Below are 26,928 nucleotides of genomic sequence, written 5' to 3'. Positions count from 1 at the left end.
TGCCAGTGGTGTGCTGTGTGCCAACACCCACGAGGAACTGAGTTGACAGAGCCCAGACTCGATCCGCATAGGCCCTTTGTGACCAGCAGACAGTGGAGAGCTTCATTCAATCTATTAAGACCAGATTTGAACCCAATTCCCAAAGGTGGCAGGACAGAGTGTTAACCCGTGATTTGATTAATTAACAGCTCAGAGTTTGGCTGCAAGAATTCAAGTTTTCCTTTCGCTGGGAGCAGTCATTTACTGCTTAATGACTGTTAATCTTTGTCACCTGGTGATGATGTCATAGTGTTTTCTATCAAGTGTGGGGAAATTATAAATGCCAACATTACAGAATATTTGCAATTGGTAGACGTCAGTAAGACAATTATTTTTTTTAAACCAACAAGTAAACAGAAAGGAATTCTAATCAAAGGCCATTAGCCTTAGCTTTGGCTGATTTTTCCCAATCCTATGGTGGCTGGCTGGCTGGCAATATGGCAAGGAAGATGTCAGGAAGGGAGCCTGGCATTTTGCTGCCACCATATTGCCAGAAACGGGAACTTTAGCAACGTGGTAACCCAACCCGCAGCCAACTGAAGCACTTAGGTGGTCAATTATGGGCCACCTACATCTCATCCACTTCCTCTCAGTGGTAAAGCTCATGGGTTTAGAAGGGACTGTCAAAGGAGCCTTGGTGAAATTGCTGTAGGGCATCTGATGGATGGTACACAATGTTGCCAATGAGGCATCAGTCATGGATGGGAGCACCAATCAAATGGGCTGCTTTGTCCTGGATAGTACTGAGCTTCTTAGAACTGCACTCTTTCAGGCAAGTGAAGTGCGTTCCATCACAATCCTGACTTGAGCCTTGTAGATGATGGATAGGCTTTGGGGAGCCAGGAAGTGTGTTACTCGCCTCACAATCCCCAATTGCTGACCTGCTCTTGCAGCTAGAGTATCCATTTCTGGTCACTGGGAGCCCCAGGATGTTGGCAGTGAAGGATTCAGTGATTGTCATTGAATGTCAAAGGGAAGGGGTTAGATTCTCTCTTGTTGGAGATGGTCATTGTCTGGCACATAGCCCTGATTCAGAAATGTTGGTCCAGTACATAATTAACACGTGAACATTAGCAGCATTGAAAAAACTAGTACAACCTGAAATTAATGAATGAAAGTTTGTGTAGTCAAACCAAACAGACCTGGCAACCATTTTGTTTTTCTTTTTGACATACACAATGGTGCTTAGATAAACTGGTTCAAATTCTGAGGTACACTCTCATCTGAACAATGTATTTCATGGCAAATTAAGTCTTGTGTTTGTTAGTACAAGCATCAGATTTGGGATTTCGTTCTGATCATCCAAGTTAAATGTTGGAGACTAAAGTTGTAATTCGTGGTTACAGTAAGCTGCCAAGATGAGTAAACGAAGGGGGATAAAAAATCAAATATGTTGCAATATGTTCAGACCGCTATAAGAATAAATATTCTAGTAGAATTATAAATCAAGCCAGAAGAACTACTTTGCCTCAGACAATTAAAAGGCAGAAAAAACAAATGCTCAATAATTATTCAGAATAAGTAACGTGACCGCACATCTTATTTACATTCTTGTTTCGTGGAAGTACTGTATTGTTTCTTTGGGGAGCACAGAGGTGGTGGTAAGTGCTTTATTCTGTACCTGGTGCTACAAATATTGTATGTTATCTCAAGCTATATCCAACAGAAAAACAATACCTCCCATTGTATTGACGACAGTCTGATCATCTGCTGGAGCCTGAACCCACAAGATGCTGCTTCAGAGGAAGCATTACAACTGTGCCAACACCTTTCTGAGTCCCAGTCCTGTAATTCTGCAGGGGAAAATCTCTGGTCTGCAATGGTGCGATTTGAAAAGCAAACTAGAAACAAAAATGTTGGTTCAACACTTCAACCAACACCAATTGCTTCCAATTTACTCTGAAGTGCATTTGAAGACTTTTGTCACTTTACGACTAACTTGGTGAAGGTTTCATCTTGGCAGGACAGGCATTCCTTTGACAGCAGCCACAAGGTTTGATAATTGTTTGCCTCACTTCTCTTCCCTTCAAGGTAAATAGACTTGATTTGATCAGTACTATTTTCCATTAAAGAGTACAACCGCAGCAATTGTCCTCATAGTTATCATCCTGTTGCAGTGGTCTGCAGCTGGAGCAGTGTCATTGTCCTGGTTTTCTGATAAATTTCAAGTCATCCTGGCAGAAGTAATTTACGCAGTTAAACCAGAATGACAGAGTTCCCAGAAAGTGGTTGCTGGCCTGGCTTTAATGATACTGCAAAAGGAAGAGACTGCAGCCACATAATGCGAACATTTCTTCATCCGTGCCAAAACATCTGCTTGCTGAATGAAGATGAAAGCCTTTGCAAAAGCTGAGCTTTGACTGCCAATGAAAGCAAGATTATATATTGACCACACATATACTTCCTGGGGCCTAACTCAAAAAAAAATCAGTAAATCCTCACTTAAGTTTGATGAATGGTACATCCTAAAGAGGCAGAAGTGCAATGCTAGTGATTTTCAGAACAGTACCTCTGATAGGGACCCAGATATTTGTGGAATCCCAACAATTCTGACACCATTTAAAAATGGCACATGGGACCTGACTCTGGCATTCCTACCCTCATCCCTGGCACCTCCAATTTCCACTGGCAAAGGATAAGGTAGGTGGTGATTCTGCATCCTCAACCGGACGGGCTTCATCTCAGGGGAGTGATCTCCTATCTCCCAACAATTTTCATCAAGCTTCCCTTGGTTCAAGGAGGAACTGCGAATAAAGCCTGGATGAAGGAACCTTTTTAAAGATAAGTTCAAAATGTCTTGCCCATGCACCCACCCCCACCATGTCCCTTACATGACTCCTCCAGAACAACTCAGTATAACAACTTAGTGCCAGCTCATGCCCCCCACCCATGCCATGGCTCCTCATACCTTCTATGCCACCTCATGATCCCTCCATGCCCATTCATCCACTATGTCCAGAACCAATGAACTATATAATAACAAAGGAACTGTTGTGGAACTGCTCTTTAAAGCAAAATACCCATTCACGAATCTTATCTTGGAAACAATTGCTGGTCATACAACCCTATAGAAATTTCAAACAGCCAACCCATTGATGAGTCAATAATGGAGGCTTCAAATACTTCACATCTCTTAATCTTGTGCAAAAAAATATTGAGACATTGACAAAAGAGATCACAATCAGAGCAACTCATAATAAACTCTTAAAGATGTCAATCAAACAAAGACAACAACACTCCACAGTTGTCAGGAAAGAACCTCTTGCTGAGATAATCCTTTCATGAGTTTGGACTCTCAGCCAAATAGGTATAATAAAGTCAGATATAAGAACTTCTTCAGTAGAACTGGATGGTCTCATTATGCATTTTCCTAAGCCAATTACCTATGAAGATGATTTGTCAATGTTTCCTTTACCAATACACATATATGATCCAACCCAGTGTTTGACGTATGAGGAGCATTTGAGGAGTCTGGGTCTGTACTCAGTGGAGTTTAGAAGCATGAGGGAGGATCTCATTGAAACTTACAGAATACTGAAAGGGCTGGATAGAGTGGACATGGGGAAGATGTTTCCATTAGTAGGCAAGACTAGGATCTGAGGGCACAGCCTCAGAATAAAGGGACGACACTTTCGAACCGAGATGACGAGCAATTTCTTCAGCCAGAGGGTGGTGAACCTATGGAATTCATTGCTACAGAAGGCTGTGGAGGCCAAGTCATTGAGTGTATTTAAGACAGAGATAGATAGGATCTTTATTGGTGAGGTCATCAAAGGTTACGGGGTAAAGGCGGGAGAATGGTGTTGAGAAATTTATCAGCCAAGATTGAATGGTGGAGCAGACTCAATTCTGCTAATTTTGCTTCTATATCTAACGGTGTTATGGTCTTATACATTAGACCATTTTCTGTATTCAATGTTTTGTACATTATCCAAATTTCCTGATTAATTATAATGAAGTAATTATCAAATCTGCTCTGGTTTCCTCCCACTGTCCAAAGATGTGTGGAAAAGTGTGAGGTTTTGCACTTTGGAAGGAGGAATGGAGGCATTGGCTATTTTCTAAATGAGGAAATGCTTAGGAAATCAGAAGCACAAAGGGACTTGGGAGCCCTTGCTCAAGGTTCTCTTAAGGTTAACATGCAGGTTCAGAGGGCAGCTGGGAAGGCAAATGCAATGTTAGCATTCATGTCGAGAGGGCTACAATACAAGAGCAGGGATGTACTTCTGAGGCTGTATAAGGCTCTGGTCAGACCCCATTTGGAGTATCATGAGCAGTTTTGGGCCCCGTATCTAAGAAAGGATGTGCTGGCCTTGGAGGGGGCCAAAGGAGGTTCACAAGAATGATCCCTGGAATGAAGGGCTTGTCGTATGAGGAATGGTTGAGGATTCTGGGTCTGTACTCGTTGGAATTTAGAAGGATGAGGGGGGATCTTTTGAAACTTACAGGATAATGCTAGGCCTGGATAGAGTGGACGTGGAGAGGATGTTTCCACTGGTAGGAAAAACTAGAACCAGAGGGAACAACCTCAGGCTAAAGGGACGATCCTTTAAAACAGAGATGAGGAGGAATTTCTTCAGCCAGAGAGTGTTGAATCTGTGAACTCTTTGCCGCAGAAGGCTGTGGAGCCAGGTCATTGAATGTCTTTAAGACAGAGGTAGATAGCTTCTTGATTAATAAGGCGATCAGGGGTTATGGGGAAAAGACAGGAGAATGGGGATGAGAAAAATATCAGCCATGATTGAATGGCGGAGCAGACTCGATGGCTGAGTGGCCTAACATTGCTCCTATGTCTTATGGTTAGGTTGATTAGCCATGATAAACTGCCTCCTGGTGTCAGGGGATTAGGACTGTAAATATGTGGGGCTGCGGGGATGGGACCCGAGTGGGATTGTTGTTGGTGCAGGCTCGATGGACTAAATGGCCTCCTTCTGCACTGTAGGGATTCTATGATATAATTCTAAGCTTTTCTGTGTTCGTGGACCATATATATATGTGTTACCTACTATATGAAGTAATATAACTATATTATTAGCACATTATAAGGTGTATCAAAAAAATATTTTCCCACCTTTGGTTTTGTAGCAAAGATAAAACAAAGATCAAACTTGGTCATAAATATTGTAAAAAAATTCAAAACAACAAACGATTAAATGATTATTCTCAAGAAGAGTGGGAATATCAAGTCATAATGCATTGGCTAAAGAGAAATATGATGGACAATTCTGTACCATAGCTCAATTAGACACTTCAATTACTGGACCCTTAGTTCCTCATCTGTTTTTAATCAAATGCCACACCAAACATTTTCAATAAATATAATATTCTGAAAACTGTAAACTCTGAATTAATTTCAGAGTAACTTTCGCCTGGCTTGTTCATGTGTCTACACCACATTTACAAAATATTAAGATCATGTACGATAGGTACGAACTTTCTTATTTGCTGACAGCTGTTTAACTCCTACCTATAAAATCAGAGAGAAAGGCAACCAATGGATGGGGTGTTCTTGCAAAATGGCTATCCTTCTCTTGCCATATTGACTGCGAGAGTTATCATAATTCTTTGTATAAGGGCTACGTTAGGACTGTATCTTTAATTGAACAGAGGAGGCAGAAACTTGAAGTTGGTGTACAGAAATTCTGAGACAGGGAATTGCAAATGGTTACTCTGGGTAGGGTACTCCTGAGAATTAAAGAATTCTCTTCTTGCTGGTATTCAGCGAGAGCTAAACTGAGTGAACACCATCTGATAGAAAACAGGATATTTGTCTTGTCATTCTGTGAAGAGCCTGCTAACTTTAACAGATTCACTCAATGGAATTACAAACATTGATTGATTTCTCTGTACCTCTGGTGGTGTTTACAGTGCTGTGGCTCTTGATGCCAATTTTAGACTGTGCTGTATCAGAAAAGGGCAGATACAGTACAGTGCATCATCCTAACTGACAATACATCCACGGATTTTTCTTGATTCTTGTATTTCTGATGGGGCTTGGGGTAAGCAACAGAAGCAGCAAGAATCATCATTGAAATAGTGAAATATCCAAGACACAATTCCCTGATGAAGAAACTAAGTGCCCAGAGTTGCTATGGGCTGAAAAGACAGCTGTGCATTCAGTTGCTATGTAGGTAAGTTTTTGTTCTATTTCTGGATCACTTTTGGTTTTATTTTTGATTCTTTTTTAATATTAGCATTTAGACGTTTTGTCTTAAAAGCGCCTGGTTGGGGTTCTGCCTCCTTTAAATCGTGCCAAAGGATCACTAACATCAGGGAGGCAAGGCTTTGGTTTAATATACATTTTTTGAGGACTGCACACAGGCTGACCAACATCTGCGACCACTTCAAAATGGCCTCGGGTGCCAAGGTAAATCGTGGCGTGAGTGAGGCCATATTCTTTGGTAACTGGGCTGACTGACCTCTTAGCCACTTCACTGTGAGGTCAGACAATCTGAAGATGCTGGGGATATCATTCAGAGGAACCAGGGCATGCGTTAGAAACTGGAAGGACTGAGTAGGTATAATGAACCAAAAACTGGGCATGTGGGGGCGACACTCCCTCTCCATTGTAGGTAAGAGCCTGGTCATCAGGTGTAAGGCACTCTTGTTATTGATGTACGTGGCGCATCCCTCACTCCTGTGCTGTGGCAGTCACCCAAGCCATTTTTTGCTTCATCTGAGGGTCAAAAATGAATTGCACTCATAGGGACAATCCTCTAAAGGGGAAAAGCATGCCCAATGCTGCCTAATCCTGATGGCCACCTTTGTGTGTGGCTGCATAAAGCAGTGCACAAATCCTCTGTACACACACACCAAGCGTCACTACATACTGACGTTGTACTTGTCCCCAGTGTTGCGAAGGATGGATCCGGCCATTCTGCTGCGGAACACTCCAAGTAGTTGGACCGTGTTCTACTGCCTGTCCCTCATGGAAACATTTATGCAGAGAAACACCTTTGACCACTGGTCCATCAGGCAGTGGTCTGTACGTAATGTCCTAGAGGCCCTATGTGAATATGAAATGGTGGATCCTGTTAAACATTTTCCTGAGCACACTGTCAGAGTCATTCGGCACAATGCCTCATTGCCAGAAGTTTCAAACTAGCACCAAGACCTAACTTGGCTGGTGGTGAGAAAGGCCCACCCCGTCAGATCCTTCTTACACACCCGCAGACTCACCCCATCTGTACATTGCCCTCGAGGTGGGGAAGAGCCCACTGTCCACCTCCTTGTTGAATGTGCCTTTGCAAAGAAGGTCTGGAGAAATCTGGTGGTTTTTGTCGAGGTTCATCCTGAACAGCTCTGTGACGCAGGACTTTGTGCGCTGAGGGAGGGCGGCGCTGAGGGAGGGCAGCGCTGAGGGAGGGCAGCGCTGAGGGAGGGCGGCGCTGAGGGAGGGCGGCGCTGAGGGAGGGCAGCGCTGAGGGAGGGCGGCGCTGAGGGAGGGCGGCGCTGAGGGAGGGCGGTGCTGAGGGAGGGCGGCGCTGAGGGAGGGCGGTGCCGAGGGAGGGCGGCGCCAGCTGTAGGGTTCCACAAACTGAAGGTGTAGAACCTCAGCATGTTCTGTTTCCTCCCCGAACCCCAATGACAGGCACTAAACGCTGGATCTAAAGAAAAAAGTAGCTGCATTTAGGTGGTGCTTTCATTTTCTTGTATTTTCATAGCTTTCTTCCTGGTAACACCTCCCAGTAGCTAATTCGCAAGACAATGCTTTCAGTAAGGTCGAATGGCATGTTTCACATTTGCCCCTTTTTGGTCCACTCATGTCATGTGCCTTTCTTTGGCCATGGTGGCAACTGGTAGATCTGCCCTATGATCTCGATCAGCGTTAATGGCAAAATATTTTAACAATGAACTCAGCCTTCCAACAGAATATAAATTGCAAACTGTAAATATAACAGCCTTTCTCCACAGTGAAACACTGGAAAATATCGCCAATGGTGCAGTTACCTTTCTCTGATGCTTTCTTATCAGTTGTAGTTGTTTCTTCAAGCAGAACTTTGTTCATATAGATATATTCCTCCTCTCCAGCTACAAATTTAAACATAAAGTGTTTGTTTCAAATGGGAAATTCATAGTTTAAACTATAAATGAATAACTATATAATAACAACACAAGAAAAATACAAGAAAAAACTTGAAAGAGGAAAGATCATCTGACTTTCCAAAAGATTACAGACAACTTATTTGATTATGGATTCCACCCAATCTACCCAAGGGCATTTGGAATTATGTATAAAGTTAAGGAGACTCTAATCTAATCTTAATTCCTTGTACGTGCGAAGGACAAGATTTCATAAACAGAACCATATCCAATTCCAAAACATGTTCTGGTCCATTTCAACATCAAGATAGGCTCAAACTGATGGAGCCTTTCACAATATATTCCTGAGCAGTTTCCAAACAGCAATGGTTTGAAACCTGTGCATCAGTCAATGAACAGGATGGATGGGCAATAGGTTGCCATGAATCATCATGCTTTTGTGACAGTCTTGCCCTGTTCCTCCATGTGGTGCATCAGCTGATTTTTTTCAGTGTAGCATCTTTTATCTTCGACAGAAGTTAATGGGCTCAAGCACAACTTCAGAACGCAGGGTTGAATTATACAAAGCGCTGGATTCCCATCCCTTCTGGCTAAATAGTCAGCGTCCCACCATTGGCTGCCCTGCCAGTTGGCCATTAATAGGTTGGAGGCAGGACTGCAGCAATGCTGGATCAGCAAGTGCAGGAGGAAAATGATTGTTTTTCCCTCCCAGTCAGAGGTCAGTAGCTCTACAGTATTTCAGGACAGAGGTGTGCAGCATTGATCAGAATTTAGGTATGTGTTTGGGGGCTTACATCGGCGATCAAAGAGGCATGCCCGCGAGAGGGAGTGGGTGGGGGGCGGGGTTCCTTTGAGAAGACCCTGGTGGGGAGAGGAACCTGATGGTCGGGTGTAAACCATTGTGGGAGAGACTCACCCCCGCCCATCACCAGCACATACAGGGAAATCTGCCTGGTCGGGTGGTTGGCAAGGATTTGGGCAGCATGGTGGCACAGTGGTTAGCACTGCTTGCTTCACAGCTCCAGGAACCAGGGTTCAATTCCCGACTTGGGTCACTGTCTGTGTGGACTTTGCACATTCTCCCTGTGTCTGCGTGGGTTTCCTCCAGGTGCTCTGGTTTCCTCCCACTGTCCAAAGATGTCCTGGTTAGGTGCATTGGCCATGCTAAATTGCCCCTCGGTGTCCTGGGACCATAAATTAGAGAGATTAGTGGGATAAATATGTGGGGCTATGGGGATAGGGCCCAGATGGGATTGTGGGGTGCAGACTTGATGGGCCAAATGGCCTCCTTCTGCAGTGTAGGGATTCTATGATTTCTATGAATCAATGGCCTCTCCTGCTGCTAGCCAAATCCTCGCAATGGCAGGTTGATGTTCCTAAGTGGGCATCAATTGCCCTCTGAAGGACTTCAATTGGCCCACTGGTGGGTATGTTGTTCGATGTCAATGCCACCGCTAGTATTCTTGCAGTGGGGGAAGGGGCAGGTGGGTAAGCAGCCAATAGGATGCTCATTGAATATAACAAATTCCTTTCGCCTTCAAGCCCATCAGCGGGGGAACGTTAAATCTATCCCGTAAACGAGGCTGAGGTGCCAGAAGATCCCAAAGGACTACTGGTAAAAGTTCTCCTCGTCCCCTCTCTCAGCTCCAACCACTCGTCATTGTTTGTGAGATATCATGATGCGAATATAGCTTCTGCGTTTGCCTGTATAACACAAATTGTCCATTAAAAGTATTTAATTTACGTGAAGCTATTGCAGACCTTCTGGTCATCGTGAGCTACTACAGCTCGAGTATCCTTTATCTAAAAATTCGAAAACCGAATTGATTCGTTTAACTTCATCAACCTTTAGCACAAGAAGTCTACACTGTTTACCTTGTGATTTTTGTGGTGAACATGTCAATGAAAGACTTATCACATGCAACCTGTGTTTATTATTTAGTAATCCTTTTCCAACCATTTTACTTATTTTGGACTATAACTAGCCTAAGCTTAGGTTATTGTCATGTAAGTTTATATGCAGTATCCAGAAACCAAAATGAACTGAAATCTAAGATGCAATCAGCCCCAAGAATTTCCGATAAAGGAAAATTGAGTTGTATATGAATGAACATTTTGTTTTCTCAACTTGTTTATATCATAGGGTACATCTCCCACTCTTGGACATCCCACACAGAGCATTTCACATTGAAAACTTGTTCTGTTGTATATGACACAGATGACAGTGCATATTTATTATTTACCATTAGGAAATATGAATGAACATTCACGCGAGCTGCAAATGGAATGCTATCCCCCCTTCCTACATTCCAATTTGCATTTCTGGCATGTGATGTGTTGCATTGGGAAGATAACAGTGGAAAATTTACCCCATTTATCTCTAAATCAGTCAACATGATGCTTAAGTCTTGGATTGACCCTAATCAACAACAAAATGATTTGTATTTATATAGCATCCTTAAAGTAATAAAACATCCAATGACACTCCACAGTGTCATCTAACAAAATCTGATACTGAGCCAAATAAGGAGATCTTAAGGACAGATGAATAATAATCTTTTCCAAAGAGTTTGGTTTAAACAAAGGAAGAAAGAGAGATGGAGAGGGGGAGACATACAGTGAGGAACTCCAGAGCTTCGAGCCTTGTTAGCTGAAGGCACGACACCAATGAAGGAGTGATTAAAATTGAAGATGTTTAAACAGGTTGAATTGGAAACAGCAGGATTGTACAGCTGGGGGAGATTAGAGGGGAAGGAGTGAGACACAGCGAGATTTGAAAATAATTGGGAGCCAGTGTAAGTCAGTAGGCATAGGGGTGATGGGTGAATGGGACTTGATGCGAGTAAGGCCGTGGGCAACAGGGTTTTAGATGATCTCAAATTTACAGAGAACAGAATGTGGGAACCGAGCAGGAGTTTTTGGAATTGTCAAGGTTACAACAGCATGGATGAGGGTTTCTTATTTTTTAAATCATGGGATGTATACGTCACTGGTGTTATTTTCAAACTAATTTAGCTTTGATCAAATCTCAATAAATCCCAAGACCAATTGAAGCAAGTGTGACATCTTCATAGAGTTTTCAATCTGAGAATCATCCCTGTCACTCCTTAATCGATTGTCTTTTGAAGGTAAGGTGCCACTTTGGAACTCAATTCAGAATTGCCAACCTACTTTTAAATAAGATCCTAATATTTGCCAGGAGCTCTCCAGATACTGTAAACTAGTCCACATTGTTCTATTCTGCTGCAAAATGTTTACTCTAACCTTCAAGGTTTACTGATGAAAGGGATTCCATTCCCTTTTCTACAAAACCAGTGCATGCTCACTGTTTAATGAGAGGCCACTGCTCAGTTCTTGATTTAAAATTAAACTGGTTTCAAAACACTTTCACACCATAAACAAAAAGGATCTCAAGTAATCTACTGGAGCAATAAAGACCAAGCATGAAATAAATTGCATGCTACACAAAGAAATATGCATTATGTTTTCATTGCTTTACTGTTAAAGAATTTGGGGTGGAGTTCATGCATGCAGAGTGAGATCTTGATCTGCCTTTTGAATGTTGATGAGTGGCAGTAAAGAGAATTGCATGTTGTTAGAATCTGATTAGAGACCATTAACATCTAAGAGAAATCCGAATAACATGTTCTAACCAATAGAGCTTCGCCACCAACTTTACTGTTTCTAAAAGAATTGAATAAAATAACCACTATTTACTAAACAATATAATTTATAAGTACATGTGTTATGCACTCAGGTTTACTTCTTACGTTCCCCAAAAATTCTCTTATAAGATACGTCAGTCTTAAAGATACCTGCTTTATAGGGGCCACCCATAAGTATGTAACAGTCCCTTGGAGAATTCTCCTCAGCTCCAGCTATTTTCAGAGGATTGCTTCTCAGTCTTTCAGCTAAGGTCAAGCGTAAGATCAGGTGTAATGCCTCTTCTTGTCAGCTTGGATCTAGTATGTCTTGTTTGTGGGGACCACAAATTGAATTCAATTTAAATTTGAAATTTTTTCTGAACAATCAAGGAAATGGATGAAGGGTTTGTCTCGTCCACTCTGTGTGTTGGCTTTGTACCTCTGAGAAAATAATAAAATTTTAAAAAATTTTCATTTACCATCTCTTTACTGTGGATGCCTCTGATCCTTCTTCTGGTTACGTTTTACGCTGTCTACAGTGCAAGTCTATCTAACTGTCATTTGCTTTGGCTACCATTTAGAGAGCTGCAAACCACACATGGTCTAAACTGAAATTAATTCTCAGCAAACAGCCAGATAAATTGAAACCAGAGAACTTTCTTTAGCTCTATCCATCTCCATAACAATATTGCCTGCTTGGTGCTGTCCTCAAACTTACCTTTCACTGAAGGCTTTTTAAACTAATTTAGCTCTAATTCCAAAAGAAAACATTTCTCTTGACTGCCATTGTTCTTGCAAGCGCTGCAGGCATCACAACTCCAGTTCTTTAGCGAAGTAAGCCCAACTGTTGTTTAATAGTTCTCTGTTTTTGCTGTTAACAACTTCAGTAAACATAATCGCCCCAACATTTGAGGGTATTAGGCCAAAACTTGCTTTAATTGCACTTATCCCAATTGCTATTGTCAAGCCTTAATTCTTTAAACCGAAAATGATATTTTAAAACACATGAACCACGAACTAGGCATCTGCAATAATGTTAAACTTTTAGTGAAGTATTTCTGTGTTACAATGACCTAACAACAATGAAAGGCCAAACAATGTTACTGGTCCATAACTTATACTGTATCTGTTCACTGCCATTTGAGTACGTATTCCATCTTTTCTCGCAAAGTTATCCTTTACCTTGTTTGGGCAGTACAAGAATTTTGAGAAGCTGAAAAATTTGTAAGTAACATCGACAGGTTTCTCCCCAGATCTAATTCTTTGGGGTTTCTTTCATTGAGTTTTGTTGCACAAACTGATGTCCATGCCTTGTTGGATCACTTCCTTATCCCACTGGCAAGTTGTGTGATTATATCAAAGGTGCGTTTAGTTTATATATTTTTTAATTTCCTCCGTTTAAATTAGCAAGATTTAATTTGCTCAGTTAACAAAGCCCACTTCAAGAAGTTCCTCCCTGTTAGATGGAGAGTAAAGCTAAAGCATTTTCCAAGCTTCATTGTGAATACAATATACTTTACCTCATATCAGTGTTAAATTAGTCTAATATTGTCTGACCATCTCTAACTCAATTTTGTAAGTCGGAGTATTATTCAGCTGCAATTGTGAACAGAAGCAACAAAGCACACCCTGTCTGGTGAACCCTGTGAAGCCCTCCTCATTAACAGCTCCAAGGAACCGAGTGCAATTGCGGCCTTGGATGACTGCACGTGTGGAGTAATGCATCACCTGATTCCCCCAAAATCAATCCAGTATCAGTCGGCCTTGGATGACTGCACGTGTGGAGTTTGCACATTCTCCTCGTGTCTGCGTGGATTTCCTCCGGGTGCTCCGGTTTCTTCCCACACTCCAAAGATGTGCAGGTTAGGTTAATCGGCCATGCTAAATTGTCCCTCGGTCAGGGGGATTAGCAGGGTAAATACGTGGGGTTAAGGGGATAGGGTCTGGATGGGATTGTTATCAGTGCAAGCTCGATGAGCCGAATGACCTCCTTCTGCACTGTAGGGATTCTATGATTCAATGGTTTTTTTCTGGGTTCTTGCTGCAGTTGAGACTGTCAGAGGTAAATCCACAGTTATAACTCCAAAATATTGGTCTCATAAAAGATCTAACATGAAATGCCTCCTGCATTAATGTGAGACTAGGTTATTCTTCAGTTATTCTGAGAGCCTAGGAAATGCTCTTGAATGTCAGCTGAACAGCTGATTGTTGATTCAGGAGCCTCTAATACTTGGCACATTTGGCCTGGTGTGATTCACATGGGGGCATTTTATTCAGGTTCAAAGTTGTTGAATCCCACCTCAATAGTGCTGCCGGCGAGAAATGCAGCGATTTTCCCACTGGCGGCAGCAGTTAGATTTTATTCGGGAGAATCGCGGCCACTATCTCAGCAATGCCCTGCATAACTGAAGCATAACATTCTTACTTTGATGTGAAATTCCTCTCGTAATAAACTATAAAGGATAGCATCTCATTCGCCTTCTTAATTAAAAAGTAAAGTTTATCTATTAGTCACAAATAGAGTTTACATTAACACTGCAATGAAGTTACTGTGAAATTCCCCTAATTAGTTGCTGTACCTGCATACTAGCAACTCATGCACTAGAACACCTAAATCCCCCTGCCCCTCAGAATTCTACAGCTGTTCTCTGTTTGAGTAACATCCTGCTTTTTCATTCTTCCTGCCAAAGTGAACCACTGCACATTTTCTCTCATTATAATCCATTAAGCCCATTCACTCATCTATTTATATCCATCTGCAACCTCATACAACCTCATGCCATACATGTGCTAGGCAATGACTATCTCTAACAAACCGTATCCAATCACTGCACCCACCCCCCACCCCCCCTTGAGCCAGCCCCCCCCCTTGAGATTCAACAGCATTACCATCCTAAATCCCCTATCACCAACATCCGAGGAGTTACCATTGATCAGGAACTTAACTGGACCAGCCATATGGATACTCTGGCTACTACACAAGAGGTTAGAGGCTGGAAATTCTCTGGTGAGTAATGCATCACCTGATTCCCCCAAAATCAATCCAGTATCAGTCGGGAGTGCAATTGAATTGAGATGCAGTTGTCATAGGGAAATAGAATAATCTCCGATTGCCTGAATGAGTGCAGCTCCTACAACAATCAAGTAACTCGTCAGCATCCCTGAAACCCTGTCCATAGAATTCCTACAGTGTAGAAGGAGGCCAGTCAGCTCATTGGGTTTGCACCAATTCTCCAATAGAGCATTTTACCCAGGCCCTATCACCGTAACTATATATTTACCCCACTAATTCCACTGCACTTCTTGGTACACTAAGGGGCAATTTACCATGGCTAATCCACCTAACCTGCACATCTTTTTACTGTAGGAGGAAACCGGAGTGAAACCCACGTGAACATGGGGAGAACATGCAAACTCCACACAGATGATCACCCAAGGCTAGATTCGAACCCAGATCCCTGACGCTGTGAGACAGCAGTGCTAACCACTGTGCCGCCCCCTTATCAATCATAAGATGACACACAGCAGTGTTTATAATCTACAAGATGCACTGCAGCAACTCACCAAGGCTCCTTTGACAGCACCTTCCAAACCAGCAACCACTTCGAAGGACAAGGGCAGTAGATGCTTGGAAACACTACCGCCTGCAAGTTCCCTGCAAGGCACACATCATCCTGATTTGGAACTATATTGCCATTACTTCATGGGTCAAAATCCTGGAACTCGCTCCCTAACAGCACTGTGGGAGTACCTACACCAGATGGACTGCAACAGCTCAAGAAGGTAGCTCACCACCACCCGCTAAACATTTATTAGGGAGGAGCAATAAATCTTGTCCTTGTTGTCATGTTCACATCCCATGAATGAATAAAAAAGGAGCCCCAAAACATCGCGTGACAACACTGGATTAAAAAGGTCATTGCGATTTGGTGCTACACAAAGAAAGTGTACACAAGTGCTGTTACAGCTCAAATTGGTTGATAAGCAGGAAGAAAAATGTTTCATGGTGGACAGAGGGCATTTGAAAAAAAGATTTTTTAATATGTTGATAAGTCGATAACTGCCAAGACAAAAGCTGACTTTAGGAGAAATATGTGATCGTACTGTAAAGATGCTCATTCACCAGTTTAGGGAAAACACAACTCGTTTATTTACAGGTTAAAACGAGGCTTTCAGCCTCATGGCTCCAATCAGCTCCTGAGATGACTGAGTACAGAAGCCCACGCTTACCAGGGTGTTCCCCTACCCTGCTCCCTGATTGGCTCTCCGGGTCATGTGACCCTCATGACGCATACACTCCATCATAAATCAAAGATACAGTCAGACAGACCAAAAAGAAACTTGTTGTCCAAGTTTAGTCTTCATTAAATATCTTTCTTGTGTAAAAATGTTTTCCTTCAAAGGTGCTTTGTGAATATCCCTTTAACTGCATTTATATTTACTGTTAATGTAGATGTTTGATTAACAAAGCAATGACAGAGTGGGGCTCCTTTCTGCATTACTGAAGCAAATGGGAGTTGGGGTCAAATCTGGTGGAAAATTTAAGAGTCTTGGAAAGTTTCTGAAACTTGGGACACAGTAAACGATTGTCGCCAACTCCAAAGAGTAATGGTAAATGGCAGTGTTATGAATGCATGAGGTCTTTTTTCCACATTAGCAACATTATGCTTGCATTTTGTATTCACCTAAAATCATATGAAGGAGTAGATGATATAAGAATAAACTAATTTCCAACTAAAATTGCACAATATTTTCCCAGATCCCACCCAAAATATTAACCTATCTTCTTTTGTCCAGATGTTGACTGACACACTGGCACAGTGGTTAGCACTGCTGCCTCATAGCGCCAAGGACCCGGGTTCAATTCTGGCCTTGGGTGACTGTCCGTGCGGAGTTTGCACATTCTCCCCGTGTCTGCGTGGGTTTCCTCTGGGTGCTCCGGTTTCCTCCCACAGCCGGAAGGTGTGCAAGTTAGGTGGATTGGCTATGATACAAAGAACGAAGATTGCCCCTGAGCGTCAGGGTTTTTAAAAAATTCATTTGTGGGACATGGGCATCGCTGGCTGGCCAGCATTTATTGCCCAACCCTAGTTGCCCTTGCTCAGAGGGCAGCTGAGGGTCAACCACATTGCCGTGGATCTGGAGTCACATGTAGGCCAGACCAGGTAAGGATGGCAGCTTTTCTTCCCTAAAAGACATTAGTGAACCAGATGGGTTTTTCCAACAATCGACAATGGTTTCACGGTCATCAGTAGATTCCTAATTCTAGATATTTTTATTGAACTCAAATTCCACCATCTGCTGGGATTCGAACCTGGGTCCCCAGAACATTAGCTGAGTTTCTGAATTAATAGTCCAGCGATAATAGCACTGGGCCATCGCCTCCCTAGCAGGATAAATATGTGGGTTGGCAGGGAGAGGGACTGAGTGGGATTATTGTTGGTGCAGGCTCGATGGGCCAAATGGCCTCTTTCTGTACTGTATTGATTCTATGATTTCCTTGCATCTCCAGCATTTTCTATTTTATTTTATTTCCCTTCGAACTTAGAGTAAAAGATTCACTTGAAATACAAGTGAAGGAGCTAGTGTAGATATTTATCAATCTAAAAAATGTTATTTCTTAAGGAGCAGCAGAAGAAATGAGTTAGTAACTTGCTACCGATTCAATACCCAGTATGTAAATAAAATAATGTAAGGATACAGCAATTATACTGACAGGAAGGTCTTCGACAGCTGCTACAAATTCAAGGGACATTGACTTTCTTGGCTGAAGGATCAACTCATACCTACAACTTCTCCTGTTTTGTGCTCGGAATGGAAACCCTCCTGTCCTTTATCCCCAGTGGCCCTTTACCTGTGGAGCCCAGGCAGTGTCAACGGAATATTCATGCTTGGAGGTAGTTAGAGTCTGCTTCCAAACCTCTGCCCATATCTGTGCACTTTCCAACAGAGATTCAACTTGCGTTCGGTGAGGGTATGAAGGATTACGGAACGGGAGTGGAGTCAAGATACAGATCAGTCAGGATCATACAGGAATAGGTTTAGGAGGCTTGAATAGCCTCTACTTTTTAAAGTGGCTCTGGGGATGTGGGTGTTCTGGCTAGGGCAGCATTTATTGCCCATTCCTAATTGCCACTGAGAAGTTGGTGGTGAGCCGCCTTCTTGAATTGCAGGAGTCCATGTGGTGCAGGTACACCCACAGTGCTGTTAGAAAGAGTGTTTCAGGACTTTGACCCAGTGAAAATGAAGGAATAATGATATATTTCCAGGTCAGGACGGTGGAACTTAGAGGGGAACTTCCAGGTGGTGGCGCTCCCATATTTCTGCTGCCCTTGTTCTTCGAGGTGGTTGAGGTCGTACATTTGAAAGCTACTGTTGAAGAAGTCTTAGTGAGTTAGAATCATGATCTCTACAGTGCAGAAGGAGGCCATTCGGCCCATCGAGCTTGCACCGACAACAATCCCACGCAGGCCCTATCCTCGGACTCCCACGTATTTACTCTGTTAATCCCCGACACTAGGGGGCAATTTAGCATGGCCAATCAGCCTAACCCGCACATCTTTGGAGTGTGGGAGGAAACCGGAGCACCCACAGAAAACCCACACAGACACGGGGAGAACATGCAAACTCCACACAGTCACCCGAGGCTGCAATTGAACCCTGGCACTGTGAGTTTACGTTTACTTATTACTGTCACATTAACACTTACATTAACACTGCAATGAAGTTACTGTGAAAACCCCCTCATTGCCACATTCTGGCGCCTGTTTGGGTACACTGAGGGAGAATTTAGCATCATAATGCACCTAACCAGCATGTCTTTCGGATTGTGGGAGGGAACCGGAGTACCCGGGGAAAACCCATGCGGACACGGGGTGAACGTGCAGACTCCTCAGACAGTGACCCAAGCTGGGAATCGAACCTGGGTCCATGGCTCTGTGAGGCAGCAGTGCTAACCACTGTGCCACCATGTCGCCCAAGGAAAGGCAATATTAGTTGAAGAGGTCAAGAGTTGCTGCAGTGCATCGTGTATATGGTACATAGTGCTGCCTATGTGTGTTAGTGGTGGCGGGAGTGAACATTAAGATGGTGGATAAGGTGGCAATTAAGCTGACTTCTTTGTTCGAGATCATGTCAAACTTACTGAGTGCTCCTTGAGCTGCACTTATCCTGGCAAGTGAACAGTATTTCATCACACTTCTGTCTTGCAGATGGTGGACAGATTTTGGGGAAAAGGTGAGTTAGTCGCAGCAGAATTCCCAAACTGTGGCTTGCTACAGCTTCTGGTAAAATTTCTGGTCAAGGATGTTCCAATGTTCCCAGATGGATAGATCTGGGAATACTGGCAGATTTTCTCTTCCTAGACTGGTGGTGCAGCATCCAATTGCAACATCTCACCCTGCCGTCCTACACAGTCAGCTAACAAAGCACAGCCTAGCTTTCTAACCTCTACCTTCTGCTCTGAGAGACTTTACTCAGAGATAGCGCCAGATTAAGGAATTTGAAAATTCAATGCTACCAATTCCCTGTAACAAAACAAACTCAAGCCAGAGATCAATCAAACACTGACCTGAAGAACTGATGATGTTGTGAAGTAAATCCGATAAGACACATTTTTTCGCTAAGGCACTGAGGCTGAGGTTTTCATTATCCAGTAACTTCAAAAATGTCTCGAGTTCTGCAAGCAGCTGATCCACTGCTGGAAAAAAAGAAATCAACACAACATCAACCCACATCTTGGAAAGAAGCACAATTAAGAAATGAAAGATCTACAACATTCATATTGATTAAAGATTCCATCATTAAATGTGTTTTATTCAAGCACCAGCCATTCAAATGAAACTTTTGCACTGTGTGGCAAAGAATGTTTACCAATGCACACCTGCATCATGTACATGTTATTGTGCCCCTGAATCATAGAATCCCTGCAGTGCAGAAGGAGGCCATTCAGCCCATCAAATCTGCACCTACTCACCGACAGAAAATCTCTCCCAGGTCCTACCCCAGCAGCCCCATGGATTCACCCCGCTAGTCCTCCTAACCTGCGCATTTTGGGACACTAAGGCAACTTAGCACAGCCAATCCACCTAACCTGCACATCTTCGGAGTGTGGGAGGAAAGCGGAGCATGATGAAACCCATGCAGACATGGGAGAATGTGCAAACTCCATACAGACTGTTACCCAGGGCTGGAATTGAACCCAGGTCCCTGGCACTGTGAGGCAGCAGTGCTAACCACTGTGCCACCATGCCACCCCATGGAATGGATAGCAACTTCTAATTTCATATGAATTCTGTTTAAAATGGGGATTGCATTTGCCTTTGTATTAAAAATGGCTGTACAGTACTGTGAATTGAAATTAAATGAATCTTGAAAGATACTGTGGCATTGAGGTGAAATACTGGTATCCCCCATGATTGCTAACAGTGCTCTATAAGCCATTATCTTGGCCTGGCCATGTTGTGAGGTTCACCCCTTCCTGAAAGGGAAAAACAAATTGGTAGCAAACTGTAATAAGTCTTTGGAGGCAGAAGTCCCTTCACCAAAATCCCTTTATTTACAATTCTGTAATAACTCCACGGAGGCAAAAGTCCCATCACCAAGTTACTTTATTTACACCATACATCTGTACACTGCCAGCTCTGGGAGTCTGACACACCTGCTTGAAATAGGGAACATGAGGGTCCCTGATTTAACCACCAATTAGGACTCATCGGGTACTTCTTTTAAGGTACCAACAAATTAGACAAAATCAAATTAACTTAGGGACAAATTAAAAGGGGCAGCTCCCCAAAAGAAGGGGGAACAGCTCAAACAAAAAACAAAGTCAAAAGGAAACTTAAAACATCAAATTAAAATGTGATTATTGAGGTTGATAATACACCCCAGCCCCTGCGGTGCCCAGTGGGCACGGAAGGCATCAACTGTGCCCGTGGACACCACATGCTCCCTCTCCAGGGACACCTGGCCACAAGTATAGCCGTGGTAGAGGGGCAGACAGTCAGGATGGACAACCCCGTCGATCGCCCTCTGCCTGGACCTATTGATGGCTCGCCTTGCTAGGCCCAGGAGCAGGTTCACGAGGAGGTCGTCCTACCGACCTGCCCCGCTCCGCACCAGGTGCCTGTAGATCAGGAGCGTAGAACTCATCAGGTATGTCTTTTCACACCAACCAAATAAACTAACTCAAATTAACTTAGGGAGGACTCATCAGGTAGCTCTTTTAAGGTACCAATCAAGTAAACGAACTCAAATTAACTTAGGGACAAAGTAAAAGGGGCAGCTCCCCAAAAGGAAGGGGGGGAACAGCCCGAACCAAAAACAAAGTCGAAAGGAAACTTAAAACATCAAACCAAAAGGTGATTATCGGGGTCGATAATACACCCCAGCCCCTGCGGTGCCCAGCGGTCGCGGAAGGCGTCAACCGCGCCCATGGACACCGCATGCTCCCTCTCCAGAGACACCTGGCCGCGAATGTAGCCGCGGTAGAGGGGCAGACAGTCGGGATGGACGGCCCCGTCGATCGCCCGCTGCCTGGACCTATTGATGGCGCGTCTCGCCAGGCCCAGGAGCAGGTTCACGAGGAGGTCGGCATCCCGACCCGCCCCTCTCCGCACCAGGTGCCCGTAGATCAGGAGCGTGGGACTGAAGTGCAAACAAAACATCAGTAAAAGGTGTTTGAGGAAACCAAAAAGGGTGTGCAGCCTAAAACACAGATCGTAGACATGGTCCACGGACTCCACGAGGCCACAGAAAGGGCAGTCTCGGGAGCCCGTGTACCGGAAAAACCTACGGTTGCACGGCACTGCTGCGTGCAGCACCCTCCACCCCAGGTCCCCGAGATAATTGGGGGAGATCCCTCCGTAGAGGGACCTCCGCCGCCCGGCGGCAACAAGGCCCGCCAAGGTGTATCTGGGCGACGGGCGAGGAGAGGCATCAGGTAGTTCATACTCGAGCAAGCCAACCTCGTTAGCCTGGCTGAAGTCATCCCAAATTCCAACAGCAGTACACAGAGTGTGATCAGTCAGCAGTCTACCTTCAGGAGTGCCAGAGGGACTGACACACCCGATTAAGTACAAGGAAAAGACTCCCTGATTGGCTCACCAATTGACTCCTTAATCAGTGAGTTTATATTCCAATAGGCCAGCCTCAATGGCCTAATTGAAGTCTTTACACCAACATAAATTTGTTTTAATGCTTTCTTGAACATTCACTAAGCATTCATTTTGTATCAACTCACCAAATGTTTATTTATTAAATATTCACTTTTGATTGTGGAAAATTTAGGGGGCCTATAAAATTAGTCAATTAGTAAGTAGTAATGTGAATAAAATAGCAACATAATCCTTCCAGATGTGCTTTCTGGCTGTAATAAGAATTAATTGCAAAAAAACCTGTTATCTGAATAGAGAGCCTTTTATGAACATTTAATTCTTATTTCTAGTTCGTTTGATCAATATTCCTTTCCACCCTTTTAATTCTCAATCCTTCCATTGAGTCATGTTAGCCTCTGTGCACTTGATCTCTCCAGCGAATACTGCCCTCCCATGCTCACCTCACACATGCATGGGAATGAGTCATGGACAGATTAATTTGAGCTATATTTTATCATGGGGAGTTATGTTCATTGTCTGTGAGGCTCCTCACCAAGAAGTTGAAAGAAATCATCAATTAAATCCAGGTATTTTCATCACGGCAAAACCAAGCCAATTTCTGTCGAATAAAGAACTCTTCCCAATGTACACGCCAGATGATGTCACTATCACCTTAAGGGAGTCATTTTAACTTTTTGCATTGGCATTAAGTGCGTTATTACACTCACCATGGGCACAAAATCAGCTTCGTTTGTTGGCTCAAAAATCTTGGCATTTTCTAAATCCTTCAGTATTATTACAAGAAACTTACAGTCAGCCACTTTGGATGCACAATCTGGGTCCAATTAATGTTTTGAAAATACATTTATAGCCATCTGCAAATGTCTTGCTGCGATGGTTACAGAACAATGCGCCAATTATATATTTCAGAAGCAAACTTGAAACAGAACAATTGTCCCCAGAGGAACAATGCAGGGTGAGCACCTTCAGCAGTTTTTCTAACAATAATGGTCAGCTTTGAAGAGAAAAAGGGAGCAATGGTGTCTGGTTTACCAATGTGTGAGCTTCCTCCGTCAAAGCACAGATGGGAAAAACTGTAGCTCTGGCATTCCCACGTTCCAGGAGTCACATCAGACAGTAATTTCTGTAGTAAAGTGGCAGCTCTTGGACAGGTGTGAGTCAATTATATTAATGCAGATTGTTCTTATCATTTACCGAGCCAGATATAATTTTGATATCGGGATAAATTTAAAATAAATCTCCTTTCAGTACTGTTAAGATAGCATAACTATGAGGATGTGTCGGACTATATTTATCCAGCAACCAACTCTCAAGAAAGATTCTGAGGAGTTTTACTTTAAAGTGTGGAAGGTTTAGAAGATAATTGAAGAGTGCAGGAGCCTGGTGGCTGAACGCTGTGCCATTGATCATGGTGGATGGGGGAAGCACAACGTGTGTGTGTATGTGTGTATGTATGTCTATGTGTATGTATCTGTGCGTGTGTGTGTGTCTGCGTACATGTATCTATGCATGTGTTTGCATGCGTGCATCTGTGCGTGTATGGGCCCGATTTTACCATTGCGTCACTCCCGTTTTCGGGCGCGAAAACATGGTAAAGTCGGGTGCGAGGCCATTAACGCGATCCGCGCCCGCGCAGACTGCCACTTTACTGAAACCCGGGAATGGCGGCGATCCGCTTCGCGCCCACAACGGGTGCAACGACGATTTAAATGCATTTGCATGCATTTCAATTGAATTAATGAACTGCCCGCCCAACTTTATCAGCATTTCCCCCTTTACCACCGCGTTCGCCGATCCGGAGTCGCGCCAAAATGAACCTGCTGAATAAAAGTCTGAATCGGGCGCTCCAGCTGCCGAAGAGCGAGTTCAGAGCTTCCAACAGCTCCCTGACTCAGATCAGTGGTGGAGGGGGGAGGGAAGTGGGCCAGATCATTCTCTGGTTGGGAGGGGGGAGGGGAGTGAGGCCAGATCGTTGTCTGGTTGGGGGGGGGGGGGGGCGGGAGGAGGAGGAGGTGGGTCAGATGTATCTCTTGAGGGTGGGGGCGGGGGGGGGTGCGCTGATCATTGCCTGGTGGTGGGAGGGGGAGGAGGCGGGTCAGATGTTCCTCTGGGGGAGGGGGGTGAGTGAGGCCAGACCATTCTCTGGGGTAGGATGAGTGAGGCCAGATCGCTGTCTGGGGGGGTGGGGGGGAGGATGAGTGAGGCCAGACCATTCTCAGGGGGGTGGGGGGAGGAGGGAGGCGGGTAAGATGTATCTCTGGTGGGTGGGGTGGGGGGAAGGCCCGATCACTCACTAGTGGGGGGGAGACCAGATGGATCTCTGGTAGCGAGGGAGGGGGGGCAGGGGGGTCCGCTGCCACTCTGCGGGTGATCTCTGGTGGGGGGGCAGATGGATCTCTGGTGGGGGGGCAGATGGATCTCTGGTGGGGGGCAGGGGTGTCCGCTGCCACTCTGCGGGCGATCGGTGGTGGGGGGAAGGGGGCAGGGGTCGCGATCAGTCTGGATAGTGGGGGGGTAGATAAGGGGGGCAGTGATGTCTGTGGGGGTGATGGGTGTGGAGGCATCGCTCCCGCTTTTCGCTCCCGGGCTGCTTTCTCTGCTTTCTGTGGCCCGGGAGCGATATGAAACGGGCGCGCTTTTTCTAACTGCGCATGCGCAGTTCAGAGCTCCGCTCGTTTCAGGCGCGATAAGCCCCGCCCACAGCGTGAATGGGACTGGCGATTTTTTTTTCAGGCTGAGTGTGTATGGGGGCGCCTGAAAGCAGATTTCTAAGTCGGATCTGCATCACGCCCAGATTCAGCACTTAGAATAAAATGGTATAATCGGGCCCTATGTGCGTGCACATGTGCGTGTCTTGTACCTGTGCGTGTGTGTATCTGTGTGTGTGTTGTATCTCTACGTGTGTGTTGTATCTCTGCGTGTGTGTGTCTGTGTGCATGTAGCTATGCTAATGGAGAGTAAGTGAAAGCAAGTTCATTGATATGACTTCTCATAGCTGTTACTTTCTTCTGTTTATCACAAACATACCAACCATATGATAAGGATTGATAAAACAGTAATAAAGAACAAAGAACAATACAGCACAGGAACAGGCCCTTCGGCCCTCCAAGCCCGCGCCGCTCCCCGGTCCAGGATTGAATCCTGAATCGAGGATCCCCGCCCAATTTTCCAGCCTATCTACATACCAATATCCTATCCACCGAGCTGTCCCTCACAGCTACGATGCTTTGTTCATCACAACCTATTAACTCACCCCAACCCCCCCATTCCAGACCATGTGATCTCCAGGGAGAGGCGAAAACCCAGAGTGAAAACCCCAGGGCCAATATGGGGAAAAAAAATCTGGGAAATTCCTCTCCGACCCCCTGAGGCGATCGAAACGAGTCCAGGAGATCACACTGGCCCTGATCGGAAAATGCTTCCCAACCCTATTCATTTCCACTTCCACGAACACCATATGAATTCCCTGCCCCCGAGACAGGTTCCCAACTATCCGCAGTCTCGCTCTGTACTGGCACCAGCAAGATGATCATAGAATGAAGCCTTGAAACGAGAAACAAAGAACAATTAGCCCGCGCCGCTCCCTGGTCCAAACTAGACCACTCTTTTGTATCCCTCCATTCCCACTCCGTTCATATAGCTGTCTAGATAAGTCTTAAACGTTCCCAGTGTGTCCGCCTCCACCACCTTGCCCGGCAACACATTCCAGGCCCCCACGACCCTCTGTGTAAAATATGTCCTTCTGATATCTGTGTTAAACCTCCCCCCCTTCACCTTGAACCTATGACCCCTCGTGAACGTCACCACCGACCCGGGGAAAAGCTTCCCACCGTTCACCCTATCTATGCCTTTCATAATTTTATACACCTCGATTAAGTCTCCCCTCATCCTCCGTCTTTCCAAGGAGAACAACCCCAGTTTCCCCAATCTCTCCTCATAACCAAGCCCCTCCATACCAGGCAACATCCTGGTAAACCTCCTCTGTACTCTCTCCAAAGCCTCCACATCCTTCTGGTAGTGTGGCGACCAGAACTGGACGCAGTATTCCAAATGCGGCCGAACCAACGTTCTATACATCTGCAACATCAGACCCCAACTTTTATACTCTATGCCCCGTCCTATAAAGGCAAGCATGCCATATGCCTTCTTCACCATCTTCTCCACCTGTGACGTCACCTTCAAAGATCTGTGGACTTGCACACCCAGGTCCCTCTGCGTCTCTACACCCTTTATGGTTCTTCCACTTATCGTGTAGCTCCTCCCTACATTATTCCCACCAAAATGCATCACTTCGCATTTATCAGGATTGAACTCCATCTGCCATTTCCTTGCCCAAATTTCCAGCCTATCTATATCCTTCTGTAGCCTCTGACAATGTTCCTCACTATCTGCAAGTCCTGCCAGTTTTGTGTCGTCCGCAAACTTACTGACCACCCCAGTTACTCCTTCTTCCAGATCATTTATATAAATCACAAACAGCAGAGGTCCCAATACAGAGCCCTGCGGTACACCACTAGTCACAGGCCTCCAGCCGGAAAAAGACCCTTCCACTACCACCCTCTGTCTTCTATGACCAAGCCAGTTCTCCACCCATCTAGCCACCTCCCCCTTTATCCCATGGGATCCAACCTTTTTCACTAGCCTACCATGAGGGACTTTGTCAAACGCTTTACTAAAGTCCATATAGACAACATCCACGGCCCTTCCTTCGTCAACCATTTTGGTCACTTCTTCAAAAAACACCACCAGGTTAGTGAGGCATGACCTCCCTCTCACAAAACCATGCTGACTATCGTTAATGAGTTTATTCCTTTCTAAATGCGCATACATCCTATCTCTAAGAATCTTCTCCAACAACTTCCCCACCACGGACGTCAAGCTCACCGGCCTATAATTACCCGGGTTATCCTTCCTACCCTTCTTAAATAACGGGACCACATTGGCTATCCTCCAATCCTCTGGGACCTCACCTGCGTCCAGTGACGAGACAAAGATTTGCGTCAGAGGCCGAACGATTTCACCTCTCGTCTCCCTGAGCAGCCTTGGATAGATTCCATCAGGCCCTGGGGATTTGTCAGTCTTTATAT

The 26,928-nt window shown here is 44.6% G+C and overlaps 1 protein-coding gene across 2 annotated transcripts in view; it reads right to left on the bottom strand.

Moving 5' to 3' along the window:
- afap1l2 (actin filament associated protein 1-like 2) overlaps window positions 1-26,928 on the bottom strand; it is a 241,770-nt gene that overhangs the window by 96,813 nt on the left and 118,029 nt on the right. For both annotated transcript variants that reach the window (XR_013498974.1, XM_078223255.1), the window contains exons 2-3: window positions 19,297-19,425; window positions 7,990-8,070 (exon numbers count right to left, since the gene is read on the bottom strand). Coding sequence is in view for 1 of the 2 variants with exons in the window: in XM_078223255.1 (XP_078079381.1) it covers window positions 7,990-8,070; window positions 19,297-19,425 (210 nt within the window). In the remaining variant the exon portion in view is untranslated. The remainder of the gene's footprint in view (window positions 1-7,989; window positions 8,071-19,296; window positions 19,426-26,928) is intronic.

The sequence above is a fragment of the Mustelus asterias genome, chromosome 11 (genome assembly GCF_964213995.1).
Source record: "Mustelus asterias chromosome 11, sMusAst1.hap1.1, whole genome shotgun sequence".
NCBI classification, from domain to species: domain Eukaryota; kingdom Metazoa; phylum Chordata; class Chondrichthyes; order Carcharhiniformes; family Triakidae; genus Mustelus; species Mustelus asterias.
This window is presented reverse-complemented; position numbering and strand designations above follow the sequence as displayed.